This window comes from Aphelocoma coerulescens, chromosome 12 (assembly GCF_041296385.1).
Source record: "Aphelocoma coerulescens isolate FSJ_1873_10779 chromosome 12, UR_Acoe_1.0, whole genome shotgun sequence".
In the NCBI taxonomy this organism is placed as follows: Eukaryota; Metazoa; Chordata; class Aves; order Passeriformes; family Corvidae; genus Aphelocoma; species Aphelocoma coerulescens.
Window position 1 is genome coordinate 12475392 of NC_091026.1, and position 23917 is coordinate 12499308.

At 45.5% G+C, this 23917-nt stretch overlaps 1 protein-coding gene across 4 annotated transcripts; it reads left to right on the plus strand.

Annotated features, from left to right (window-relative positions):
* The first annotated feature begins 998 nt into the window (after positions 1-998).
* Positions 999-23747, plus strand: QRICH1 (glutamine rich 1). Of its 4 annotated transcripts, none has more exons than XM_069028453.1 (11): positions 1007-1102; positions 2068-2128; positions 5648-5977; positions 14256-15272; positions 17551-17728; positions 18329-18483; positions 19241-19355; positions 20658-20766; positions 21121-21272; positions 21967-22057; positions 22818-23747. In XM_069028453.1, exons 3-11 carry the CDS (start codon positions 5669-5671, stop codon positions 23008-23010), a joined length of 2319 nt encoding a protein of 772 aa, XP_068884554.1. In that variant the 5' UTR covers positions 1007-1102; positions 2068-2128; positions 5648-5668; the 3' UTR covers positions 23011-23747. The 4 variants fall into 4 exon arrangements, with proteins under 4 accessions (XP_068884555.1, XP_068884557.1, XP_068884554.1 ...); XM_069028455.1 differs by lacking the exon at positions 1007-1102 and adding an exon at positions 1442-1674; XM_069028454.1 differs by lacking the exon at positions 2068-2128 and having other exon boundaries at positions 999-1102.
* The last annotated feature ends 170 nt before the right edge of the window (positions 23748-23917 follow it).

Here is a 23917-nt window from a genome sequence, read left to right on the forward strand (position 1 = left end):
TGGAGTCTGCTCCTATCTGCTGTGTAGCACTGATGTGACCCCATGGGAGCTGCAGCTCCCCCAGCCAGCACCATAATGTTGGACTGGGGTCAAAGGTGTCGAGGTGGCATGGAAAAGTGTCTCGGGGGGGTGCAGGTGGGGTGCAGGCAGGACAGGTGGGTGCAGGGGATGTGCGGGGGGGTGCAGGTAGGGCAGGCAGGGCACAGGGGGTGCAAAAAAGGTGCAATCAGGGTGTGCACACTGTGTACAAACACCGCCGGAGCGCCCTACCCCCTTAAGGTGGACTTGAGTGGGGTGGTCCCTGCCCGGCCCCGGGCTGGAGGTCACAGGGGTGTCCCCGCGGAACTGGCGTGAAGCCCGTGCCCTTAGCCCCGTGCCTGTGCCCCTGGACCTGAAGTAGGTGGAGGGAGACCCTGCCAAGCCCCACGGGCCACCTTAAGCGGGGCCGGGGCCGGGGAGGCCGCGCCGAGCACATGGGCACGTTAAAGCAGCCCCGGCACGGTCCCACGGCGCGGAGCACCCTCCGTCTCCATGGGGGCACTTCGCCCCGCGGTGCCGCCCGGGGCAGGGCGCGGCCCCTCCGCTACAGGCCGCGCAGGCCTCAGCGCCCTCCCCGGGGAGTCCCTGTACCGGGGTCTGCCCCCACAAGGGCGCAACGCGGAGCCTCGCCCCAGGTGCTGCGTGGGGATGGGGGCCGGGCTTGCACCCGCATGCCGCGAAGGAGCGGGGCAGCCGCATGGAGCCCCTCGGCCGGCGTCGCCCCACGGCCACGCGGTGCCGGTGCCGTCCCGGGTACGCCGCCTGCCCGCTCTGCCCCGTCCCCGCGCGTCCCCTCCGCCTTCTGCGCGCCACCGCGGCCGCGCGCCCCCCCGCACAGGACGCCCCCCAGCGGCCGCGCCCTTCCCGCGCCCCGCCGCGGCCAGGCCCCTTTAAGGCGCGGGGCGGGCCGAGGGGCTGAACTCTCGCGGGGCTTGGGGGCCGCGCTCTCGCGAGGCTGAGGCAGCGCGCTGATTGGCTGCGGGGGGTTGAATGTAAGATGGCGCCCAGGGAGCTGTGAGGGGAAAAGACTCGGGGCCGAGGCGGCGGCGGCGACAGGGCCGGGGTGAGGCGGGGCCGGGTCATGCCGCGGCGCAGCCGGGCCGGCGGGCCGGGGTAGTGCGCGGCGGCGGCGGGGCCGGGTGGGGCCTCCCTTTGGGTGCGGGAGGAGGAGGCGGCGGTTCCGGGGGCGGCGCGGGCCCGGCGGGGAGGGGGAGGGGGCGGCCCCGCCTGCCGCGCGCGCGCTTTCCTGGCCCGCGCGGGCGCGCCCCCCGCTCTTCCCCCCCCCCGCCCGTGCACCGGGCCGTCCCCGTCGCCCCCGCCACCCGGGCAGCGAGGCACCGGAAGGCGCGGCCTGTGCGCGGCCCTCGGCGGCCCCGTCCTCGCGGAGCCCCCGACATGGCTCCTGCCGGGGGGGCGGGGGAGGCGGTGTCGCGGCGCCGCCTGCGGGCCCGGCCCGGCCGCCCCGCCGAGAAACAAAGGCGGCGGGAGCGGCTGGGGCAGTGCCGGGTCCCCGCGGGCGGGGGAAGCCCCGCGGGCTCCGCGTCCCCGCTCGGGCAGGACGGAGGCTGAGCTGCAGCCGACGGTCTCAGGGCCTGAATGCGGAGCTTCGCCTCGTCTTGGCTGGGTGGCCGAGCGGTCCGTAGCGTTCCCGGCTGTCTCTCGGGGCAGCACTGGGAACACCTGCGGTGGGGTGGGGGCTCTGGATACGGTCACTACTGCTGCTGCCTTGTTCTAAGTTCTATCTGCCAGTAACTCCGGAGTTACCCACCGTGCCGCGCCTGTCGCCGCACGGCGCTCTGTGACAGATGTGCTCACATAGTCGTTCCCAGTACCACCAGGCTGAGGGATACGATGGTTAGAAATTGGGCATCTTGCAATTCCTCAGTAGGAGCTGCTAGCTGCGTGGATGATCATATATTTGTTTCCTGATTTTTGTTTTCTTAATGGAATACATATTAAAAATAAAATGACTTAATAAAGAAAGAGGAACTGGGGATGGAAAGGGCTTCTTTGTTCTGTCTTCTCCAGAACGTTACAAGTCTAAGAGCTCAGGACAAGAGCAGCAGAAATACATGCAACATGGTGACTGGTGAGTCCAGATTGTCCACATGCTGCAAGTTGTGTGTGTGTTTTCAGTAACCTCAGTCTAAGTTTTATCAACTAACCGTATGTGCTCATAATCTTCAAAGAATTTTTCTTGAGCTTACTTCCTGAAAAAAATGCAATTATGCTGCACAGAGAGGAGTTACCTTACATTGTTGGAGAAACTTACTGCCTGTATGCTCTTTTTTTTAAATTTTAAAATGCAGTATTAAAAACATGCTGCTGAGATCCAGTGAGGGTGGGTGTTTGCAGTTTCCAGTGCGTGTCTGTGGGATAAACGGAATGTACAAATTATGTGTTTTAATAACTAATAGTAAAAGTGGTGACTGCAGCAGCAAGCTGCACGTGTTGCCCTACAAAAGCCTGTTGAATGCACTAGAGCCTTACAGAGGTTTTCTGCCAGAAGTGCAGGTTGGTTTAGTTTTAATAAGTAAAATTTCTGGGAGTGCAGCATTATTTTCCTGAACCTTCCTCTGGACCTGGTACCTCCACTGCTGCATAGGGTCTTGTGAAGTACAGTTTTGAGTAGTTCAGTGCTTTTAGTTAAATAATCCCAAGCAGCCTTAAACTGGTATGAATGATGAATGACCCATGGAGACACTGTTACCTACAGGGTCTGTAGCTGCATCTGTAGAGAAAACCCAAGGAAGATCTTGTCCCTCTTGTGGGACAAGAACAGATGCCTTGTGGCATGGTGGGGCTCTGGTCCATGCCTGGCACTTTGGAATACTGCAGGGTCTCACCTTAGTGGCTCTCGGTATAGTAACTTCAAGAAAATGTAAAGGAAATTCTTTTTTCCATGGTAAAAGAAAGACAAGAGATTCTTTGTGACAGCTTTTGAGAGGGGAAGATTTACTAGTAGGGGAAGACTGGCCTAGTAGGCTGTTGGTTTTCATGCTAACAAGAACTAATTAAAATGGACCAGCTCAGCAGAGTCAAGGATTTGTATTTAAGAAATTAGTGCTTGCTTTGTTCTGCTTCCTGGTGGTCAGAAGAGGTTGGTGATGGTTTGGTGGTGGACCTCTGCTGCTTATGCTTCTGGGTTTCTTGTGGCTTCTGGTCTCTTATGCGGGAGAATGATGTAGCTTGTGAAAGAAGGGTTGGAGTTTCAAAAGTGGAAGTGAGGGCTATCAGCTCCCATTGGAGCACACAGCAGCCCTGTGACCTCCCTGCTCTCTCCTTTGACAAGATTAACAGAAGGTGGATAGCTATTCCCTGAGCCATTACAACATAATAAATACCAATGCACAAGCAGGAAGGGAGCATCTGGGAGAAGTGAGCCCATCCAATTCGGCAGCAGCTGGCTGTTAAAGGGCATCTGTGGCACTTATGTCTGGGATCCTGCTGTCAAAGAACATCTGTGGCATTCGTGTTTGGGAGCCCAGCGTGGCATCCTTGAGGCTTATTCCTCAGAAGAGTCTTCCTTGTCAAAGCTGTATCTGCTAGTGCACCTCAGAGTGGACATGGAAAATGATGATGCCCTTCTGAAAGCCTCACTGTAATATTGAAGTCAAATACTTGGAAGTTCCAAGTAGAAGGCTGGGACAAGTTAATTGCTCAAAATCTGTTTTCCAACCTCAGAGTCTATAATGGAGCATCATCCAGCTAGATGCAAAACACATTTCAGTGTGCCTGCTCTAGGTCTTGTCTGAGTCCCTATGGACGCATTAACATCGTTGTTCTTCCTTGGTTTCACCCGGGGCATATGGTCACGTGGGAAGGGGTTAGTAATGTGTGCTGTAGAGGTGTAGTCTACTCTTGGGTGGCTGTTGGAGAAGTGAGTAGTCTTACTGGCTCTATCACCCATAGCTGGCTTGAAAATGTCAGATTGGTGTCTCTGGAAAGAATGGTTTTTCTGTCCAGATGTGGGCTCTACAGGAGCTTTTGTATGCTGATATTTACGGAGCTGTTGGATTTGCCATGTGAACACCATTATATGTTTTTTTTACTAAACAGTGCTGCATATTTTAAGAATGTCTTCTGTAGAAATCTCATACAGCAACAAATGTGTCTTAAAGACTTCAGAAGCCATAGATAGAGCACAAATTGCCTCATGTGTCTTCCCCTTACCTTTGATACTTGTTTTTTTTTTTTTTTTTCTCCTGTGAGCCTGGTCCAATGCACTAGCCATGAACCTCCATGTAAACAAAAACTGTGTGTTTGGACTGCTGTCACGTAACAATGAAGAGGGGTTAGCATTTGCTTCAGCTCTCCCAGGTTTTGATGATAACTGGGGCTGGACTTGTGCAGTGTGCTTGAGCGCCAGCGAAAGCCTAGAGTTAACTCCCATTTTCACACAGGCAGGCTTCTGCAGTCTTACATTCAACCATAGCCCTGTCTGAGTTCTACTTTGTAAAATCATGGTAAAAGGATACATAAAGTTCTCTTTTTGTACCTGTCCTCTTTAGAACTACAGTCAATGTACGTAGTAATGTCTGTGTGTTTTTCTTCCTTTATGCAGCTTGATCTAGTAGTGCTAAATCACCTCTTCTAGTGCTAATCTTGTGTTGTTTCACGTCTTTTCACAACTGTCTCAGTGTCCAGTGATGTGATAGCTCAAATGTATTTATATCAAGGCTAATTAGTGCCTTAGAAACAACCAGTATACTCACTGCAAAAACAATTTGTGGGTTTAAACAAGATAAGTCAATAAGAAAATAATGCTGTCAGAATATACCCTAGAGCTGTCTGACGTTCTCAGGTGGAGTCATCTTTGGTGGTGGTGGTGTTTTTTTTTTTTTCTTTGCTTTCACTTCCGCCCTGATCATCTAACTTCTTTTTCTGTCTTTCTTTTGTCTTCACACATGGCATGTTTCATGTTAACCTCTTCCTATATTAAAAGGAGATCAAGAACTAATGCTGCTGTTGCCTTTGTCATTTCCAGAGCTCTGCTTCTCCATGTGTGTAGTTCCCTGTTTGAAGAAATCTCTTGATTCCATTGCTCTCCTTTTGCTTGCTATGTTCAAATCGATGAGGCTATCCTAGTCCTAATAGCAATGGGCTGAATGCTGCATCTGTTGCTCTTCTGTTGTGCTACCCATTAGCTGCCTAGAATAGAACTGCACGGCCTGATAGAACACACTGCTCAGTTCCCCAGCTCTGCGGCTGCAAAGCAGGGCCGCAGATATTGATTTCTGAGCCTCTCTCGCTAACAGTGCATGCTGCAAACAAATGGAATGTACAACTGGGTTTGTCTGGTACAGGACTTGCCTGGTCTGGGTGAAGTACAGAGCTAGGAGAGCTTACCTGGCAGTGAGCTCTGTGAGTAGTTCCACAGTCACACCTGGGTATCATTCAGACTCCCCTGAGCTGCCAAGGGTTAATCTGAGAAATGCATAGTAGCACAAGATGCCTCGTAACTAAAGCATCTGTCTTGGGCATCTGGCTGTGCATGTTTGCCAATTTTCATACAGTACTTGGTATGAGAAATTAGTTACTGGAGTTAAGAATATCCTTGCACCAAGGGAGTGCTGTAGTTAAGACTTTTACTTTCTCTTTCCTTAAGGAACCCTGAGGACCTTGCAATATGAATAATTCTCTGGAGAACACCATTTCCTTTGAAGAATACATCCGTGTGAAGGCGCGAACGATCCCCCAGCACAGGATGAAGGAGTTTCTAGACTCCCTTGCTTCCAAGGGGCCAGAAGCTCTCCAGGAGTTTCAGCAGACGGCTACCACCACAATGGTGTATCAGCAGGGTGGCAACTGCATTTACACGGACAGCACAGAGGTGGCTGGGTCTTTGCTTGAACTTGCTTGTCCTGTGACAACCAGTATCCAGCAACAAACTCAGCCAGAGCAGCAGATACAGGTTCAGCAACCCCAGCAAGTCCAGGTAAGCATCTGAAATCATCCTTGAATGTGTATATGACTTGCTAACTGATAGTGTTCAGAGCTGTTGTCTAACCTTAAGCTGCAGACAAGTACTTAAGAGGCAGGGCCAATTAACTTTATATAGTACAGCAATATTTCCCTTTCATTTAAGGAATTTGCAGTAAATTGGCTCTCTGGACTGTGCCTCCCTCAAGCCCTGCTGTAGGAGGAGCCACGTACATAGCAATGGAGTGGTGTCACCTATTGGAGAAATGGTCAACAGTTCTGGCATGTGCACAACTCCCAAAGCCTTCTGCTCTGAAGCTGCTATAAATACCAGCCCCCTCTGACTGGTTGTTCAGGGTGGCTGTGGGATTGAGCTTGCCTTCAGGATTTTTTTTATTACTTTAATAAAATCAATAATCTTTGAATGGTTTTACTTGAACATTCTGCAAGTTGTTGTTCTTGAACTGGCTTTTAAGTGAGGGAGAAATGCAGGAGAGTCAACTTTAGGATATGAACCAGGGGATGATACATTTCAGGAAAGGAATTCTAAAGGATGCATGTGCATCATGGTAGATTATCCATTTGCATAGTGGAAGGAGTTGTCATTTTTGTTATTTTTTAAAGTAGATGTTACATTAGGTATTTTAATAAATATTAAGTAAGCAAATCCAACATCAGAGGGGAAAAAAACCAAACGAGTGTTACAACTTAGGATAACTGCTTTTGTCCTCAGATACATGTTGTAATTTGAAGAGTTCATAGGTGGCAGGGCATTTACAAAGGTTCTTCTGTGATATATCTCCAAACAGCTGAACTCTGCCTATAGCTGCAATTCTGATACACTTGAGGTATGAATCATTCTGCTTTCTGTAGCAGAATGTAAAGCTGTGAGCTCTCTTGTTTTTACAGTAAGTGAGGGTATGGAGTCACAAATAGGGTGGAAATAAGGTACGAAATAAGTGCGAACTTGCTGCAGTGCAGTAGACTCGTGCCAAAGGCTCACTTGCATGCTTTTATCCTACAGCAAAGACAAACTTACCTCCTTTACTGGTAACTCATCTCCAGTTACTCTCTATTGAGTAAATGAATGCTTAACTGGGGCTTTTGTAACCTGTTGCCCTACAGTAACTTGTGTTGAAAAGCTTTTGAAGAACAAAAACCTGAAGTCTTGCAGGCATGACTTGGATCTCTGCATGAGGCTATTAAAACTGATCAAGAGTGGGTTTGGTTTTGCCAGCTAGTATGTTTTCTGGAAGAAGTTTTATTTTTCAGTAGAAGAGCTAGGAGGGTTGGCTTTTGAGTGCCTCAGCCTTAAAGATGTGGAAGGCCCCCAAACCAATTGTAAAAGTCAAAAGGAATCTTTTTTTTTTTCCCCCCACTAATTTTTTACCTTTTGCTGCCTCCTTTCAGAGCTACTCAGTATGCAGGCTTGACTCTTGCAAGTCTTTTAGTAACAGAGATAGGGAGGGAGGTCATATATCATATGCTTCAGAGAAAAATAACCTGACCTTCTTGAAAATAAGCATAGAGTTGCTGCCAGAGACCGGTTCCTGATTTTTGAACTCAGTGACCTGCACCTGGAATATGAAAAACTCGTGAAAGTCAAGATTTCATCAAGTTTCCTAAAGAATGTTGTCTACTCTCTGCTCGTTTTTGATGTGCCTCTGCTTTTAGATACCTGTTTTCCCATCCGTACAGCTCATAACTAGTGTTTGTGTTACCTACCCTGCTGTTCACTTTAGGGTGTTACAACACCCCAGAACACTAAGGTGACACATTTGGTACTAGATGGGGCTGCAGCTTTTGTGTATCAGCAGTGCAGCTGGACTCAGGTGTATTTGAGCAGCTAGCTCAGAATTATCTTAGTTTTTCTGCAAGAATAGGGTGGAGAAGAATGTCTTTACCCCTTTGAAAGAGTGTTTTTCTGTCTTTCAAGATTTCTTATCGAGACATAATTTATGTTAAACCCATGATTTAGTGTTAACTTATCTGTGCACTGTCACTGTGGCAGCAGTGGCGGAGCACAGCTTCTGGATAAAGCTGGATTTTGTTGTGACTCTGGGGAGTGACAGTGTTCCACTGTAGCAGTGCACCCGGTCCAACTGACTCCCTGTGCTGAAATACTGCTTGTGTTGTATTATGATGAATTCTGGTCATCTGCTGAAGCCTCTTAGCTTTTGATTAAACATATGTCCTGGTACTTGACTTGGTAATCTGTTTAGTTCTTGCTAATCCAATTGCAAATCAGTGGAAGACCCTTTGAATGACTATGCTTATGTCTGGCAGTGTGACAGTACTGCTGAAGGTGACTAATAGTATGACCAGTCAGATGACCTCACAGGGGCAATTGCTGCCGCTGATCTTTCAATCACGGAGATAGGCAGTGCTCAGGTTCCATCCTGGATTTTACTAGTTGTGAACAACTAAAGACAGACTGTGACTTCTTGCTGCTTTAATTTATTCTGGCAAAATAAATTTTGTCTTTGAAGAAGTTGTCACCTTAAGGTTTTCTTGCCTAAAAGGTTCAACAAAGTCTTATCAAGTGTTTATTTTACAGGATGAGTGGATGCAACTGTTGGGTTGTTTATGTTCAAGTGTCCTGGAGCTCCTTCCACACCCAGTATCACAGGGGTGCCATAAGTGACCTTAAGAAGGAGTTTAGTGTGTCAAGAGTTGTCATACCTTGTAGTGCATCAGGGAGTGGCTGGGAAGGGCTGTGTTTTGTTCCAGTTGAGTAAGAGTTTTATCAGCTCCACTTTTGGTCAGATTGTTGCTTGTTGGTCCTGTGCATTGAGGCCATCGAATTGATTATGCCAGTGAGAAGAGGTGTTTAGTGTTGACTTGCTTCCCAAATACGGTACTTCTGCAGAGGTCAGCGAACCTTTTGTGCCTCTTACACAAGAAACTTTAACTGAAAGAATATCAAAGGACAGAAAGTATCTTTGCTTATAATGTGTGTGGAGAAATCCTCAGTTTCAGCTTGTTATGAACAGTCTGATGTCTAGGTGGCAAGATTTTCTTGGGCAGCGCTTGAGGGGAGGATACTACATGTGAGCAAGATCATGGAACTGTATGGGGAATGGTTAAATGCATGTGTAAAATATCTTTTGGTTGATACTTGTGCCTTTCTAATCGCTCAATTCCTTATGTATTTCCTGCTGAGTCTATTCTGTGACTTCAGACTATTACAGGAGGCTGGACATTATTAATGACACAAGGCAGGGAAAGATGCCCTTAAATAGCTTAGAAAAAAGTCTGGTCTCTGGCTCTGCACAGAATGCATCTTTCCTTTGCTTCTGATGGATGCACCTTTCTCTTGCCTCTGTACTGGTCTTGAAGTTTAGCTTGGAGTTAGAGTTCCTATTTGCTTATATTTGAAAAACATGCCAGTAAGATTTTAGTGTAGCAGCAGGTATTAATTATCATTTGTCAGGGCTGAGTGGGGCACTTCAAAGAGTGGTTATAGTCAAGAGTGGTGTTTTTGAGGTAGCATTTACTTGTATATGGAAGTAGGCTTCTGTTGGAGAGGTAAGCGCTTTTTCCTTGGTTCACGTGTTTTAACTGTCTTAGACCTAAATCCCTGCCCAGTGTACAGCTTGACAGCATAATCTTGATAATGTAACTATTCAAACACACCCAAGGCCTAATTTAGCTGATGGAATTCTCTCTCTGATGTTGATGAATGAGCAGAGGAAAAACTTGGAGTGAGAGTCAGTCTGGCCGTTATTCTGAAAAGCTGACTTGTACCCTTCCCGTAGACCTTATTTACTTAGATAGCAAAGGACTTCCTGTAAAGTAGTTAAATAACAAGTTCTGACATTTCCTGCTGCTTCTCTGATCAGTCTTTTCACTTACTCTTCACTTACACTTTTCATATCTGTTTTGTACTTGCATGTACACTTTCTGGTGTAACTTTAGAAGGAGCTCTTTGTTACAGTGTTAGCTTTTAGTGCTGGACTTGCTTTAGCTTAGGACTGTTGTTGAGGGAACTGTATTTTAAGTCTTCTGTCCTTAAATTGGGCAAAAAACCCTGAGATTACTCTTCTCATGCTCTCACTAACTTTTTTCCCAAGTATTTGACTTTATGTGGGAAGTTTGAGATGCACCCACATTACTTCTGGGGGCATTTGGAGCATGCTTCCTGCAGCAAGGTGGCCACCTGCCCCTTCTTACCTCTTGTAAGTTTGGAGTCTGTCATTTGGGGTTCCCTCCAGACGAAACTAAGCTGTAAGATGCAGTCTTATGTCTCCATGATGTCAAACTTGGCCGGTGGGCAAGACTAGATTTAAGTTTGAAATAGTCTTCTGGAAGGTATAGTGTGGACATGTTAGTACATCTCCAGTCTTGCTCTGGAGGTCTGCTCTTGGTGTGTACTACTGCTTGCTAGTGTAAACACGCCTCAGAAACCAAGATTTCTTTGTGCAGAGATGCATTTAAGAGCCTGTCAGGTGCTCTAGGACAAGCTAGATATCAAAAAATCCATGCAGGAAAGAGTTGCTAGGTGTGCTCATTTAGAGTTAGGTTTTAGGAAATATTAGGTAATCCAGTCAGTCTGCAGATGAAAGAATTAACAAGCAAAGAAAATCTCAGTTGTTTCAGAACTGCGGTTCTGAAACAACTGAGTCTGATTCCTTTTTGGGCAGAGAATCCATGCAGGGCAGACATGTTATGACTCCTACTTGAAAGTTTGTCTATCAACCATTAGGAAAAAAAATTTTGGCAACCAGGCTTCAGCTGTTCTCATGTTCGTGGGGTTACTGATTTACTCTTTGCATGTGCTCAGTTCAGGACAGAATATGTTTTTGGGCTTGATGTGACAGAAGATTTCCTTTAAGGGAATGTAGTTTTTCCCTCCCGTTATGATACAGCGTTGATTTCTGACACTTGATTTTCTAGTCAGCTAGTTATGGTGAAAAGGCGTTTCTCTGTGTCATGGTAGCCTGCTGGGAGGTGATTCTTTCATGCTGTTGGATCCAGACTTTCGGCAATAAATAGTATTTCAGTACTGGTAACTTGGCATGTTCCTTTCTTGCACCAGTAACCCAGGAATTCCCAGCATAACATGGTTTTGCTTTAATCTTCAGCATAAAGGGAAGATTTAAAGTCTTCCCTGTTGGTCTTGGCCTGTAAATTTAAAACATTCCCCTTTGTACAGAGTCTTTTATAAAGTCATCTGCTGCTGGTGGGGTTAGTGTAATACTTTGTCTAACTTGGTATCTGAGGAAAAAATGGACAATGAGGTCAATATAAGAAGCCTCTGGTCTCAGACTGGGTTGAAGCCTGTAAAACTGAAATGAATGCTTGTAGCACTCCTGCATACAACCTACTAGAAAACAGGGAGGGATCTGCTGCAAGATATGGTTTTTAAAAATGGATGTGTAATTCACAGGGAATGCATAATGTGTGGTAGGTAGAGGTCCAATATCCTTTTAAATACGACCACTCTAGTCAGATGCCTAATGTCTGTAGTTTGCAACATGGAGAGCTTCAAGTCATTCTGGAGTTTGACTTCATATTGTTTGGGTCTGGACTCATTCTTTGAGTGTTAATAATAGGGTGGACTCTAAAGCAGTAGGACATCCTGGTTGTAGGAGTTAGGATTTAGTCCTGGGGGAGTTTCAACAGGCCTTAGGGCATGACTGCTCATCTGCTGAAAGTGGTGGAAGTTGCCCCTGACTTTCAAACACTGTAGGCTTAGGCTCTGAAACAGATAATGATTCAAAGCTGTGCCAGGGGATGTTCAGGGTGGACATTAGGAACCATTTCTTTTCCGAGAGAGTGGTCAAACACTGGAACAGGCTTCTGAGAAGTGATTGGTGCCCCAAGGGGGTCATTATTTAAGAGGCATTTAGACAGTGCTGTTAATGACATGCTGTAGCTTATGGTCAGCCCTGAAGTGGTCGGGCAGTTAGGCTAGATGATCAGTTAGGTCCTCTCAAACTGAAAGTCTGTTTACAAGAGCAGAAGGGAGCAAATGCTGTCTTGGTCCATTTGTTCTTAGACCATGCCTCTTGCTGACAATACCTCTTTCTTAAACCAATTCCATTACCTTTCTAATTGTGGTTGTGAGATAAAATTGTTTCAGCACAGGAGGAGACTTTGAATTCTTACTGCTAGCTGAAAAAAAGTCTTTTTTTGTGTTACAACACTCACAGGAACTGTAATGTAAAATTTTGTGTGGGAAGAAGATGGGGGTCCTTTTAAGCTGTGCTCAGTCAACTGTGCAAATTCTGAAAACACTACAGAAGTACAGGACACATTTACCTCTTTCTGTCATTTTGAATCCTAGCAGGTAAAGCAAATGTTTCTTGTGTGAAGCTGAAAATATCAGTGCAATAAAACATGTAATTTGTTCAGTCTTTGGCCTTTGCCTTGCAGGTAATCTTTTGAACAAAGACTTAAATTAATAGTAAGGACTATATTAGTGATTTTTAAAGTGAAGTATTTTGAAGAATTCTTGCCTTAGGGGTGTGATTGCAACTGGCTTTCTTAAACTGAACCCTTACCTGGGATCCGTATTTGGGCCCGTTTGCCCAAGGCAGTACTCATGCTCCAGGGCAGAAAAATATCAAATAGAACTGAGGAAACATCCCATAGGTGAGTTCATCTTTTTCAATTGACTGCCTGATCAAATCACTCATTGATGCAGCTTTTGAAACTGTCATGCTGACATAAGGTCACATGCTTCTTGTTACCTTGCAGGAAATTATTATAGAGTCACCACGTCAGCTGCATTACAGTATACTGCACAGAGTTCCCAGAAGGAACTGTACCCTATTCTTCCTGGAAATAAATTAATTCTTAACAGGAGGTGACTTATAAATCGGGCCTGCCAGTAGGGCTTTTTGCTACCCCAGTTTTTTCCTTAGCAACTCTTAATTGGCTGTAAATGGGTCCTTAACATTTTTCAAGACTTCTTAGCAGCAATGTTGGGAAGTGAGATTTTGTGCACAGCAGGCCTGCATTGTAGTTCTTTTTGGTATTGTCAGGCTGGCTAGTGTGCTGTCTCTGTGTAAATGCTGCATTAGTCTGACTGGCTCCAGGAAGTGAGCTAGAAAAAGGTGAGAGAACAGTGAGTAGGAAGACATTTAGTTTTCTAACTAAAGTCCATGTTGGCTCCAGAAAGAGGTGTTGAGGAATTAATTCCCTCCCTTAAAATAAAGTGTTAATGAAGCCTGGAGAAACAGATGGTCATGAGAACCTGGGAAATATCACTTCTAGGACAAGGCAAATGTAACCAGTTGTCTGTGTAAATGTGAGGAAAAGTGGAGAAGTGTCTGGACAAGGGATGCGAAGGTATTGAGACCTGAAATTTGTGCAGGGGGCTACCTCTGACTCCTGGCTTTCAGTGTGCTGCTGGACTGCTGCTAGGTATTGTGGCAGACCTTGGACAAATGAGCATTAGTGTGAGAGGGTGTGGTGGTTCCCCCCCCCAAAAGAAAAGGAACTGATTTGAAATGAAGTCAACATATTTTGTCTCTGTTATTCAGTATTGACTAAGTGCATGAGCTAGGAAGTGCAACTGTGTAGTTCAGACAGTAAATGGTATTAAATGGAATAAGTAAATAATGAAAAAAAGGTTGGTTTTAATTATCATTGCCAAAGAAATTCTTCTAGAGTTTAAAAATCATGCTGCAGGGTAGGCCATTAATACATGGCAAAGATTGAAGTTGAACTTGCCACGTTCTGTGTTGACACCTCCTTGAGTAGTGTTACTATCAATGATAGGTTTCAAAGTAATACTTCCATGCTTTATGAGGAAAGAGCCAAGTGCTGGTTTTGACTTACCTGTCAAATTGCCTGTCACCAGCTAGTGATCCTGTGGCCATCTTGGGTCTGTGGTGGGCAGCAGTAAAACCATTTAGAGCATGGTAAGAATGAGGCAAGTTCCTGCGATTGTAGTGTGCATGATCTTAAAGTGTTGGTATTGAAAGATCTATGCTAAAGTAACATTTTAGCAATGCAAGTAGCTTTGAAGACACTTGGATTCCAAGAATGCAATCTGTTGGCTTGAGCCCATAGAGCTTTGAGGGTGATGTAGCTCACGTGCTGCTCTCTCTCTGCTGAGAGTCATGTGCAATGCTGAGCAAACACATCTACTGTATCACTGTTAATAACCAGGCACTTCTAGATTAACTTGGTTTCATTTTCCTGAAATCGTTACTAATGGAGTAATATATGGAATCATAAAAGGGAGCATAAAAGACCTGGAGCATAGATCTTGAGTGACAGACCATCTCTGTTGAATCACTGACATTTGCTGATCTCTAACTGCTGGCTTGGTGTCATTGCAGGTTCAGGTCCAGGTCCAGCAGTCACCGCAGCAGGTCTCCGCCCAGCAGCTCTCTCCACAGCTCTCTGTTCATCAGGGTTCGGAGCAGCCAATACAGGTCCAAGTGCAGATCCAAGGCCAGGCGCAGCAGCAGGCATCCCAGACAATACAGAGTCAGTCTCTTCAGAGCCCCAGCCCATCACAGCTGCAGGCAGCTCAGATCCAAGTGCAGCATGTGCAGACTGCCCAACAGATCCAGGCTGCCGAGCTACAGGAGGAACACATACAACACCAGCAGATCCAGGCCCAGCTTGTGGCAGGACAGGCCATTACTGGTGGTCAGCAGATCCAGATCCAGACAGTTGGGGCACTGTCACCCCCACCTTCTCAACAAGGCTCACCACGAGAGGGAGAGAGGCGGATCAGCTCTGCGAGTGTCCTTCAGCCAGTGAAGAAACGTAAAGTGGATATGCCTATTACCGTATCGTATGCTATTTCAGGGCAGCCAGTTGCCACAGTGCTGGCCATTCCTCAGGGCCAGCAGCAAAGTTATGTCTCTTTAAGGCCAGACTTGTTAACAGTGGACAGTGCCCACCTGTACAGTGCCACTGGGACCATTACTAGCCCCACTGGAGAGACGTGGACCATCCCTGTTTACTCTGCTCAACCACGTGGTGACCTTCAGCAGCAAAACATAACCCACATTGCCATCCCTCAGGAGGCCTACAATGCCGTCCACGTCAGTGGCTCGCCCACGACACTGGCTACAGTGAAGCTGGAAGATGACAAGGATAAGATGGTGGGAAGTACTTCAGTAGTGAAGAACTCTCATGAGGAAGTGGTGCAGACTCTTGCTAATTCGATCTTTCCAGCACAGTTTATGAATGGCAACATCCACATTCCGGTGGCAGTGCAGGCTGTCGCAGGGACATACCAGAATACAGGGCAGACGGTGCACATATGGGACCCGCAGCAGCAGCAGCAGCAGCCCACACCCCAAGAGCAGGGGCAGCAACAGCAGCTACAAGTCACTTGCTCAGTAAGTTAAAACTGCCTCTTGGTCTCAGTTTGTGATTAACAGCTTAAAAATGTTGTGGACAGGGAGCATGCCAACAGACAACTGGTGTCTGGGAGGCAGAGATGCATCTGTCCCAGAAGCCTGAACGTGACATAGGGCACTTGACTCCTGATGGGTATGAGACTATCATGTAGTAATGTTGGTACATAGTTTTAGGATTCAAAACTTTCCAAAAGAAAGTACGGTCTTGATCTTAGTGTTAAAAATTAATAGATACATACTAATTTCCAGATTCTTCATAGCGGGTATTCTGAGGTCTGCAATATTTTCCTGAGCTGTTCCAGGGGTTGCAGTGGACAGGCAGGGATAATTGCAGCCAAATAAGATGTGCTAATATGTACTAGTCATTATTAGTTACTTTGTGTTATGTTGCACATGGAATCCACAGCAGATCCAGCACCCAGGTAAAGTGTCGAAATCAGACTAGTTGTGAGCAAACTTCCTGGATCAAGTGTACGTAAGATATTTAGGGGCATAAACCCCCCTAAATACATAGGCAATTCCAGGAAGGATGTACTCTCTCTCTAGGGGGGGCAATAAAGCTACTAGAAATGAACATCACACTTCTGGGAGTTGACCCTCTCAAAACTGTGAAACTGAATTTGCCTGCCTGCCCTGCACTGTCCTCTAGCATTGTGCTTCTAGAGGATCTGGGAAAATTGCAGCCATTTTGCTCTATTTGTGAAAAATGTAAGTTTGTTAAGCATCTGCCAGTTCAGCAGATTTACTTCAGCCTATGTCCAGCCTTCACACTGGACAAGGTGTCTGTGGGGTCAGGGCAGAAGACTGTCCCTTGGATTGGGCTTATGGAGGGAGTTGGCTCTGGAAAGCTTTCAGCTCTCTGGAGAGTGATGTGGCAGCACTCTGGAGGAGAGCAGAGGCTCAGTCCTGGCTCCTACAAAGACAAGGTGTCAGTTCACCCTTGGACTCTTTAAGGCAGAGGCTTTCCTTCACAACTTGGTTGCCATCCGCCTTGATTAAAGTTGGGCCTTTTCAATCAGTCTCTCTGCAGCTGTGCTACATGCTGCAGCTTCAGGGGCTGATAAGCGAAAAGCTAATAAGAGCTGATGCAGAAAATAAAAAACCAACCAGAGGCAGCTGGAAGGCTCCAGTCTGAGACTCTTGCAGACTTTGCCTCTTCAGCTGTTGGCTTTTCATACTGAGTAAGGTACAGGTATTAAAAGTCTCTATGCCGTTTTCACATGCAATAGTCTCTAGACTGTCAGAGCAGCTTTCACTAATATTGGCACTTAGCAGTATCAAAGGAAAAGCTGCTTTTTGGAGTAGCCCTTAGGAAGGAAAAAGCAAAACTGTTTTGATACAAGAATTGCTATTTCTGTAACATTCAGGCTGCCAGTGAGAGTTTGACTAAGGTCTGTAAAGCTGTTAATTGAGGTAGCTATGAGACTCTCTGGCATGGAATTGAGAAGCTGTAGTGAAGAATGCAGAGTGAGTGCAGCTGGAGGGCTAGCTGCAGATTTTAGATTTGTCAAGGAAACCAATAGCACCAATAAGTTTCAGTCTGAGATTGAAATTCTTGGTGACCTAAGGTCCTGCTGCGAAGTAAATCTCCAAAGGGTCTGGAGATGCCTTAGGTCTGTAATAAGTCATACAGTCACTCTTCACACAATAGTAGCTAGTCCCCATTAGCAGTATTTGGTATTTTGAGAATACTGCATTGAAATTGAATTGGTGTTTTGATGCTATGTTCTAGTCTTATTGCTTTTTACCTCTTACAAGTGAATTAATCTTATCCATCATGGATGATAAGAGAATGTATTTATTCTCTGTGCCTGTTAAATACTGCTTAAAGAGAGCATGGATAGGAAGGGATGCCAGTGGTGTATTGCATGTGATTGTACCCAGGACCTTCCTCAGGGCAGTCTAGGTGTGGAGCAGCAGTGGTTAGTAAAGCTGGTGGCACCTTCCTGTTCAGGGGCTGGTGGTCTCTGTGGGCTGATCTTGTAGTGAGATGGACTTCAGTGGTGATTCAGAGTGATTAGTGAGCTGAAGATAGATCTGTCCATTCAAACCGAAAGAGTTTTTGGAGTGTAGAGTATTCTTTTGTGAGCACCAATTCAGGTTGGACAACAAAAGTTGCATTCCTTGGATTGATTTCTTGTTAGGAGTATTGCAGAAGGTTGGTATCCTGGGGCTACAGGTATTGCAGGATTCTTGCTTTTTGTCCAGCTGTTGCATATTGAAGTGTGTATATAAAATGAAGTGTTTTCTTTCATAGGCTCAAACTGTTCAGGTTGCTGAAGTTGAACCACAGCCACAGCCGCAAACTTCACCTGAACTTCTACTTCCAAACTCTCTGAAGCCAGAAGAAGGTCTTGAAGTGTGGAAAAGCTGGGCACAGACCAAGAATGCAGAGCTGGAAAAAGAAGCCCAAAATAGACTAGCACCTATTGGAAGTAAGTGTCATGACAACATGGCCTTTGTTTCCTTTCAAGTAGGATTAGGAATGACTAAAATGTTCGGCGTTTACTGCTCTGGGAAACACTTTGGTTTAATCAGTGATTGTTCCTAAATTTAAACTTTAATTTACTCTGCAGTACTAATTCTTGTGCATTCCCACTGCCACAGGACATGTATTAGCTCTGTGCTGAGCCCCCTTGAGCACCTGGGCTGATAGCAATACAAAAGGGCACTGCATGACTGTAGTGCATGGACAAACTGTCTGGCCAAGCTGGTAGAGCAGTCATGGAGTTGCTATTTTCCTGTTGCTGCAGGGCAGCATTTCACTGAGGACATGGTAAAAGAAGGCAATAGTTACGCATTTGGCAGGGCAGAGGATCTTCCTATCAAACTCTTGCCTGTTTTATCTTTTAGTATTTCTGGCAGCCTAAGATTTGGATTTATTTCAACTTGCTTTACTATACTGGGAGAATGAGGTAGTGCTGGACCTGCCAGATAGAATGGCAAAGCTGGAGATGTGAGAAATCTTTCCTGAAATGTTAGGAAATAATATGGCTTTATGGTTTAAATAATATAGCTTTGTTTTGTGTTTCCAGGGCGTCAGCTGCTGAGGTTCCAGGAAGATCTCATCTCTTCAGCTGTGGCTGAGCTGAATTATGGTCTGTGCTTAATGACACGAGAAGCTCGAAATGGTGATGGTGAACCCTATGATCCAGATGTGCTCTACTATATCTTCCTGTGTATTCAGAAGGTAGGATGGGACAGCTTTGTGTGCTGCAGAACCGTACATGTTGCCAGCATATGTAGGGAGACTCTTGGTTATAAAAATAGAGACTGTGGCTTCTGTTAAGCTTCCCAACAATTTTATATGAAAAAGTCTCTTTGCTTAAAAAGCCCTGAAAACATCAGATTACTTGTCCTTAGTGCAAGCAATGCTTTCATGTACAGGTTAAGTTTGTGAATAACTGAGTTCAGTATCATAGTGAAAATAATAAATCTATTTAGCTTTTTTGGTGGGGAGAGAAGAGTTGGATGATGTTTGAAGAAGCTGTCAATGTCAAGACTTAGATCTAGTTGAAGCTTTAACAGGCAACAACTTACGTGCTGTGGGAATATATGAGCTTTCTGGAAGAGCTGCAGGAAGAAAGCTGAACTTAAACAGGGAAATTGAGCATCCTTGTTGTTAACCTGAAAAAGTAGTGTCCACTAATCATGTGAAATAACATGAAGTGAACACACCTGAGATAAAACGTGAGATCCAATCAGCTTTACTTTGTAATATGGTTTTTCCTTTTTCTGTCTTGGCATTCCCATGATAGTAACTGAGATTGCCTACCCTGTAATGGCCTTGGTGCAAGAGTGCTCACTCTTCAAGTAAATTGTATTAGTCTTCAGTGCTATACTGTAAAACGCTCGACTGACTGAGTATGGGGGCCTTTAGGATAAGGTCTGGTCTGAGGAACACACTTGCTCCCGCTGTATTGGCCTGTGTTGTGAATCTCTTACAGTATCTCTTTGAAAACGGCCGAGTTGATGACATCTTCTCAGATCTCTACTATATTCGGTTCACTGAATGGCTGCATGAAGTTCTTAAGGACATACAGCCCCGTGTTTCGCCTCTTGGTAAGGGCTTTTGTTAAGAACTTTAAAACTTTCCAGAGGTTGGAATGTTTAAACTGAACCTAAAGCATGAGTGTAGTCTGAATAGAAACCCTTTTGAAGTATGTAACATCCCTAGGCCAGCTCATGCTGGTCAGGGAGAAAAACGTGTTTGCAGTGAATGCTGGGGTTACTGCAGTTGTCCGGCTCTAACACTGACTGTCAGTGAACATTATTTGTCTGTCACTTGTCACCTATCAGAAGGCACATTGTAGGGACTTTGTAGTGTCATGAGACTGGCTTACTTGGCAGCCAGCTGATTGTTCATCTGAACCAAGTTTCCTCATTTGAAGTGGTAATACATCTTGCCTCTAATGTGTATTGTTTCTTTGGGAGATAATAACAGCACTGCCGTAGTGCCATGTGGCCAGATGGATACTGTCTGCAGGACCAGTTGAGTGTCAAAGGAAAAAAACAATGAGTGATTAAAGCCTCCAATGCTGCAATCAGGAGATTATAGCAACAGGGATGGGGGGAAGCAGTTCCAGAAGACACAGATTTTGACAGAGAACTGTATGAGAACTAGATTAAGAATTGCATTTTCAGAACATGGAAACCTGGTTTCTCATTGTTTCATTCCCTTTGATATGTTTGGACATCAGTGAAGAAGTTACTGCTTGTGTTCAGAAAAGTAGCTGATGTAACGGGCTAGGTGGCTAAGTAGCACTGTAAGTTTTGGAATCCTTTTGTTTTCAGTCTGGCTGTTTGATCAGTGTTTTGACATTCCACAAGCCCTCGAGTTCATACTGCTGTCTGTTCTTCTGTTTATCTGTGTATTTGGAGTGTAGTATTTTTCTTCTACACAAAGGGGAAAAAATTTGAGAATCAAAGGATTACTCATGTGTCCAAATACATCACTTGGCACTGTGTGCTGACTAAAGCTGTGCACAGGGCTAAGAACTGATTTGTTACACTGGTCTGCCTGCTCTCGCATATTATTGGATTAAGAGCATCTGCAGTGGAGTCAAGCCATTAATTAAAAGCTGTTTAAGTGTGTATTCTTTTCTCTGTGGGCCGGGATGTATAGGCATGTTGCAGAAGTATACTCCACAACTAGAGGTTGATGGATATATACAGGTGTTTCCTAACTGTACCTGCTATTTTAGAAGTTATTGGCAGAGCACTGAATCTTGACATTAGTGAGAATCTCCTCTTCCTCCTTCTGTTAAGATTTATATGCTCTTCAGTACATAGAGACTGTAGAATGCTGCCTGTGTTCATGCTGTGTCTGTCCCCTGGCATGATGCTGACTTCTGATTATTGCAGGTTACATCCTCTCCAGTCATGTAACAGAAGAGATGCTGTGGGAGTGTAAGCAGCTTGGAGCTCACTCCCCTTCCACCTTGCTCACTACACTGATGTTTTTTAATACAAAGTAAGTACTCAAATCTTGGAGAATCTCGGTGAATGAAAGAATTTCAGATACCTTAACAGGACTGGTGTGAAACTGCTGCTCTGGGTAGGGCAAAATCATGAGTTTCAAATGGTTGCACACAGAGCCCACTTGTAGCCTCATCAGACAAAGAAGATGCAGTATAACAAGGAAGTGAGCTAGCAGAGGGCAGACTGAACCTGTGGCTTTTGTATACTTTGCTGCTGGAACAGTCCTTAGCCCAGTGGTTGGTTTGAGTTTCAGCCTGCTCATGACGACTAAAGGTAACTACCTTGCTGTTGTGACTATGTCTCTTGCTTGCCTCTGAATGTCCTGTGTTCTGTTCTTGCTGCTCAGGTACTTCCTGTTGAAAACAGTAGACCAGCACATGAAGCTGGCCTTCTCCAAGGTGCTGAGGCAGACCAAGAAGAACCCTTCTAATCCCAAGGATAAAAGCACGAGTATCCGCTATATGAAGGCTCCAGGCATGCACCAGACAGGACAGAAAGGTAGTGTCTAGGAGGTTTCTTTGGGAATATTTTACTTACTTGGGCTTGAAGAAGTGGATGAACCTGGAGATTATTTGCAGGTAGGGATTCCAAGGCTCAGCCAGTTACCTGCAGCCTGGCAGTATGTGTTTTCCATGCATTCTATTCAAGAGAGCATAGTACCTGTTAATCATAAGCATGGGGACATACCTTAACTGAGGCATGTGGGACTCATCAAGAACCAAGGATAATTTTTTTGTTACTTCTGTTTTTTTTTATGGGCAAAGAGGCTATTGGGTGTAAGTGCTTATGAAGAGATGGAGAAAATTCTTTGGGAGGGCTTCTCTTACCTTGATTCATGTGAACCCATACAGAATTCCTATGTAAGTACAATCTGTCCTCTTAAAAGCACAGGATGCAACTGAGGCTTTGCAGTCTTAGTAGTGAGAAAATTTCCCTTATTTTGCACACTGGTAGAGGAGAAATGGAAAGAAGGATAAGGATGGGTTATGATTTTCAATAGCCTTGGGACAAAGCAAGCTCTGCGTAATGCTTTAAGCATTTATAGCCAGGTGCCTCTGCCCTGAACAGCCATGTGTCTCTTGCCAGCTCTTGCACGGTGACAAGGTGCTGCAGTGTTGAGGCTCTGTGGTACTGCTCAGTGTGCTGTGCTTACACAGAGTGTCTGACAGACTTCTGGGGGGCTGGTTTGTAGTTACAGATGACATGTATGCAGAGCAGACCGAGAATCCAGAGAACCCCCTGAGGTGTCCGATAAAGCTGTATGACTTCTACCTCTTCAAATGGTGAGAGCTCTCATCTGTGTGTATAGTGCTTGTCTTCTGTGACTTGGGGAGCTGCACCCTGTGCCTGGCCTAGTTTTCAGTACTGTGTGATATTGCTGGCACAGTTTCTATATTTGCGTAAATTTACTTAAATGGAGAGGGGTGTTGATGTGAGAGAGTGGGATTAACTCTGATGGCATGTAAAATGAATTTTTGGGGTATTTAAGAGACAAATCCTGATTTGTGAACTGGCTGCTCTTAATCTTGGACATTTGCTGTGTTGGCATGAACTTGTTCTTCTTCTTGTGAATTGCAAGTCATCTGGAAGCATCCACTACTGAAGATAGGAGTAGGGTCTTATTCAAACCAGCTTCTGAATAAAAATAAGGACTTGCTATGGAGATTGGAGGGTGCCTCAAAGGACTCATCTATAAATTATGATGATTCTGATACTTAATATAATGGTTCCTCTGCACAGATGGGTCTGCAGCTAGCCTGAATGTGAAAATACCCCATCCTTCTTTCACTCTGAAAGACCCCTAAAGCCATGTGTGTGTTACGCTTACCGGTGTGGAATAAAAACTACTTTCTTGTAGTCCTCACCTTGGCATGTCCTAAAACTTTGGGATGAATGTTGCCCCTAGATGTATCTCTGTACCTTCATGTCTCATCAGCCAGATGTTCACTGTCAGAATTTGTGAAGCCTGGGGCGAGAACAGTGGTGGTCTCTCTCTTCCAGGACGTTTTGTTAGTCTGGTTATTTCTGATCTTCCTCACACAGCCCCCAGAGTGTGAAAGGCCGGAATGACACATTTTACTTGACACCGGAGCCAGTGGTGGCCCCCAACAGCCCTATCTGGTATTCCATCCAGCCGATCAGCAGAGAGCAGATGGAGCAGATGCTCACCCGGATCCTGGTGATACGAGAGATTCAGGAAGCTCTTGCCGTGGCTAATGCCAGCACCATGCACTAAGGCATCCTTCGTGGCTCAGATGGGGTGGGGCAGGGTGATGGGGGAGGGACAAGCAAAGAGAAATTGTACAGACTTTTACACTAAAGGAGATGCCTAAGTTTTTGGTTTTTTATTGGTGTAGTTATGAAGCCCTTTTAGGCTTCTTCTCTTTAAAAGAATCTAAAGGAAAACCTACCCATTGTGTATCCTACCCAACACACCAAACTGTTGGAACCATTGGAGGCTGCATATCCCCTGCAAGCTGGGAGCTGTGGAAAGCTGCTGGTTGACTCTGGGTTTTTTTTATGATGTAGAAAACATGAACTACAGGATTGGCCTGGTTGGCTGGGGCCTCTGTCTCCTTGGAGCACGTGCAGCCTAGAGGGCACAGAATGATGGATGGACCTGCTCAGCCAGTGGAGGAGAGGCAGGCATCTTCTTTTCTTGTGCTTGGACGTTAATTTGCTGTTATCTTGGAAGAAAGAGGAGAGAGTGAACTGCAATTATGATTTATACAAAAAAAACAAACCAACAATTTCTATTCAGACCTTTAAGTGACATTTTTAGATGTTAAAAGTACAAACTTTACCACACTCTTCTTTTTTGGCCTAACATTGAGGCCTTAAACCTTGAGGCTTCTGTGCCTGATGGAATTCTTGTAACATACACTTGTGTATCATATAAAGATACCACCCTGTTTCTCTTATGTATTCTTACTCTAGTTGTTTATTAAGAATGACGAGCACGTCTTTTCAACATGCCATTGAACAATGTGTCTTTATTTGGGGAAGAGTGAGCTGTGAGGGTGGGGGGTCATTATACAAAGATCAGTATGCAAACTGGTTGTTTTCATCCCTGTTCATTCTTTCCAGCTCAACTCTGCTGGATTTCTTTCACCCCTACAACTTATGAAGGTAGAAGGGCATAA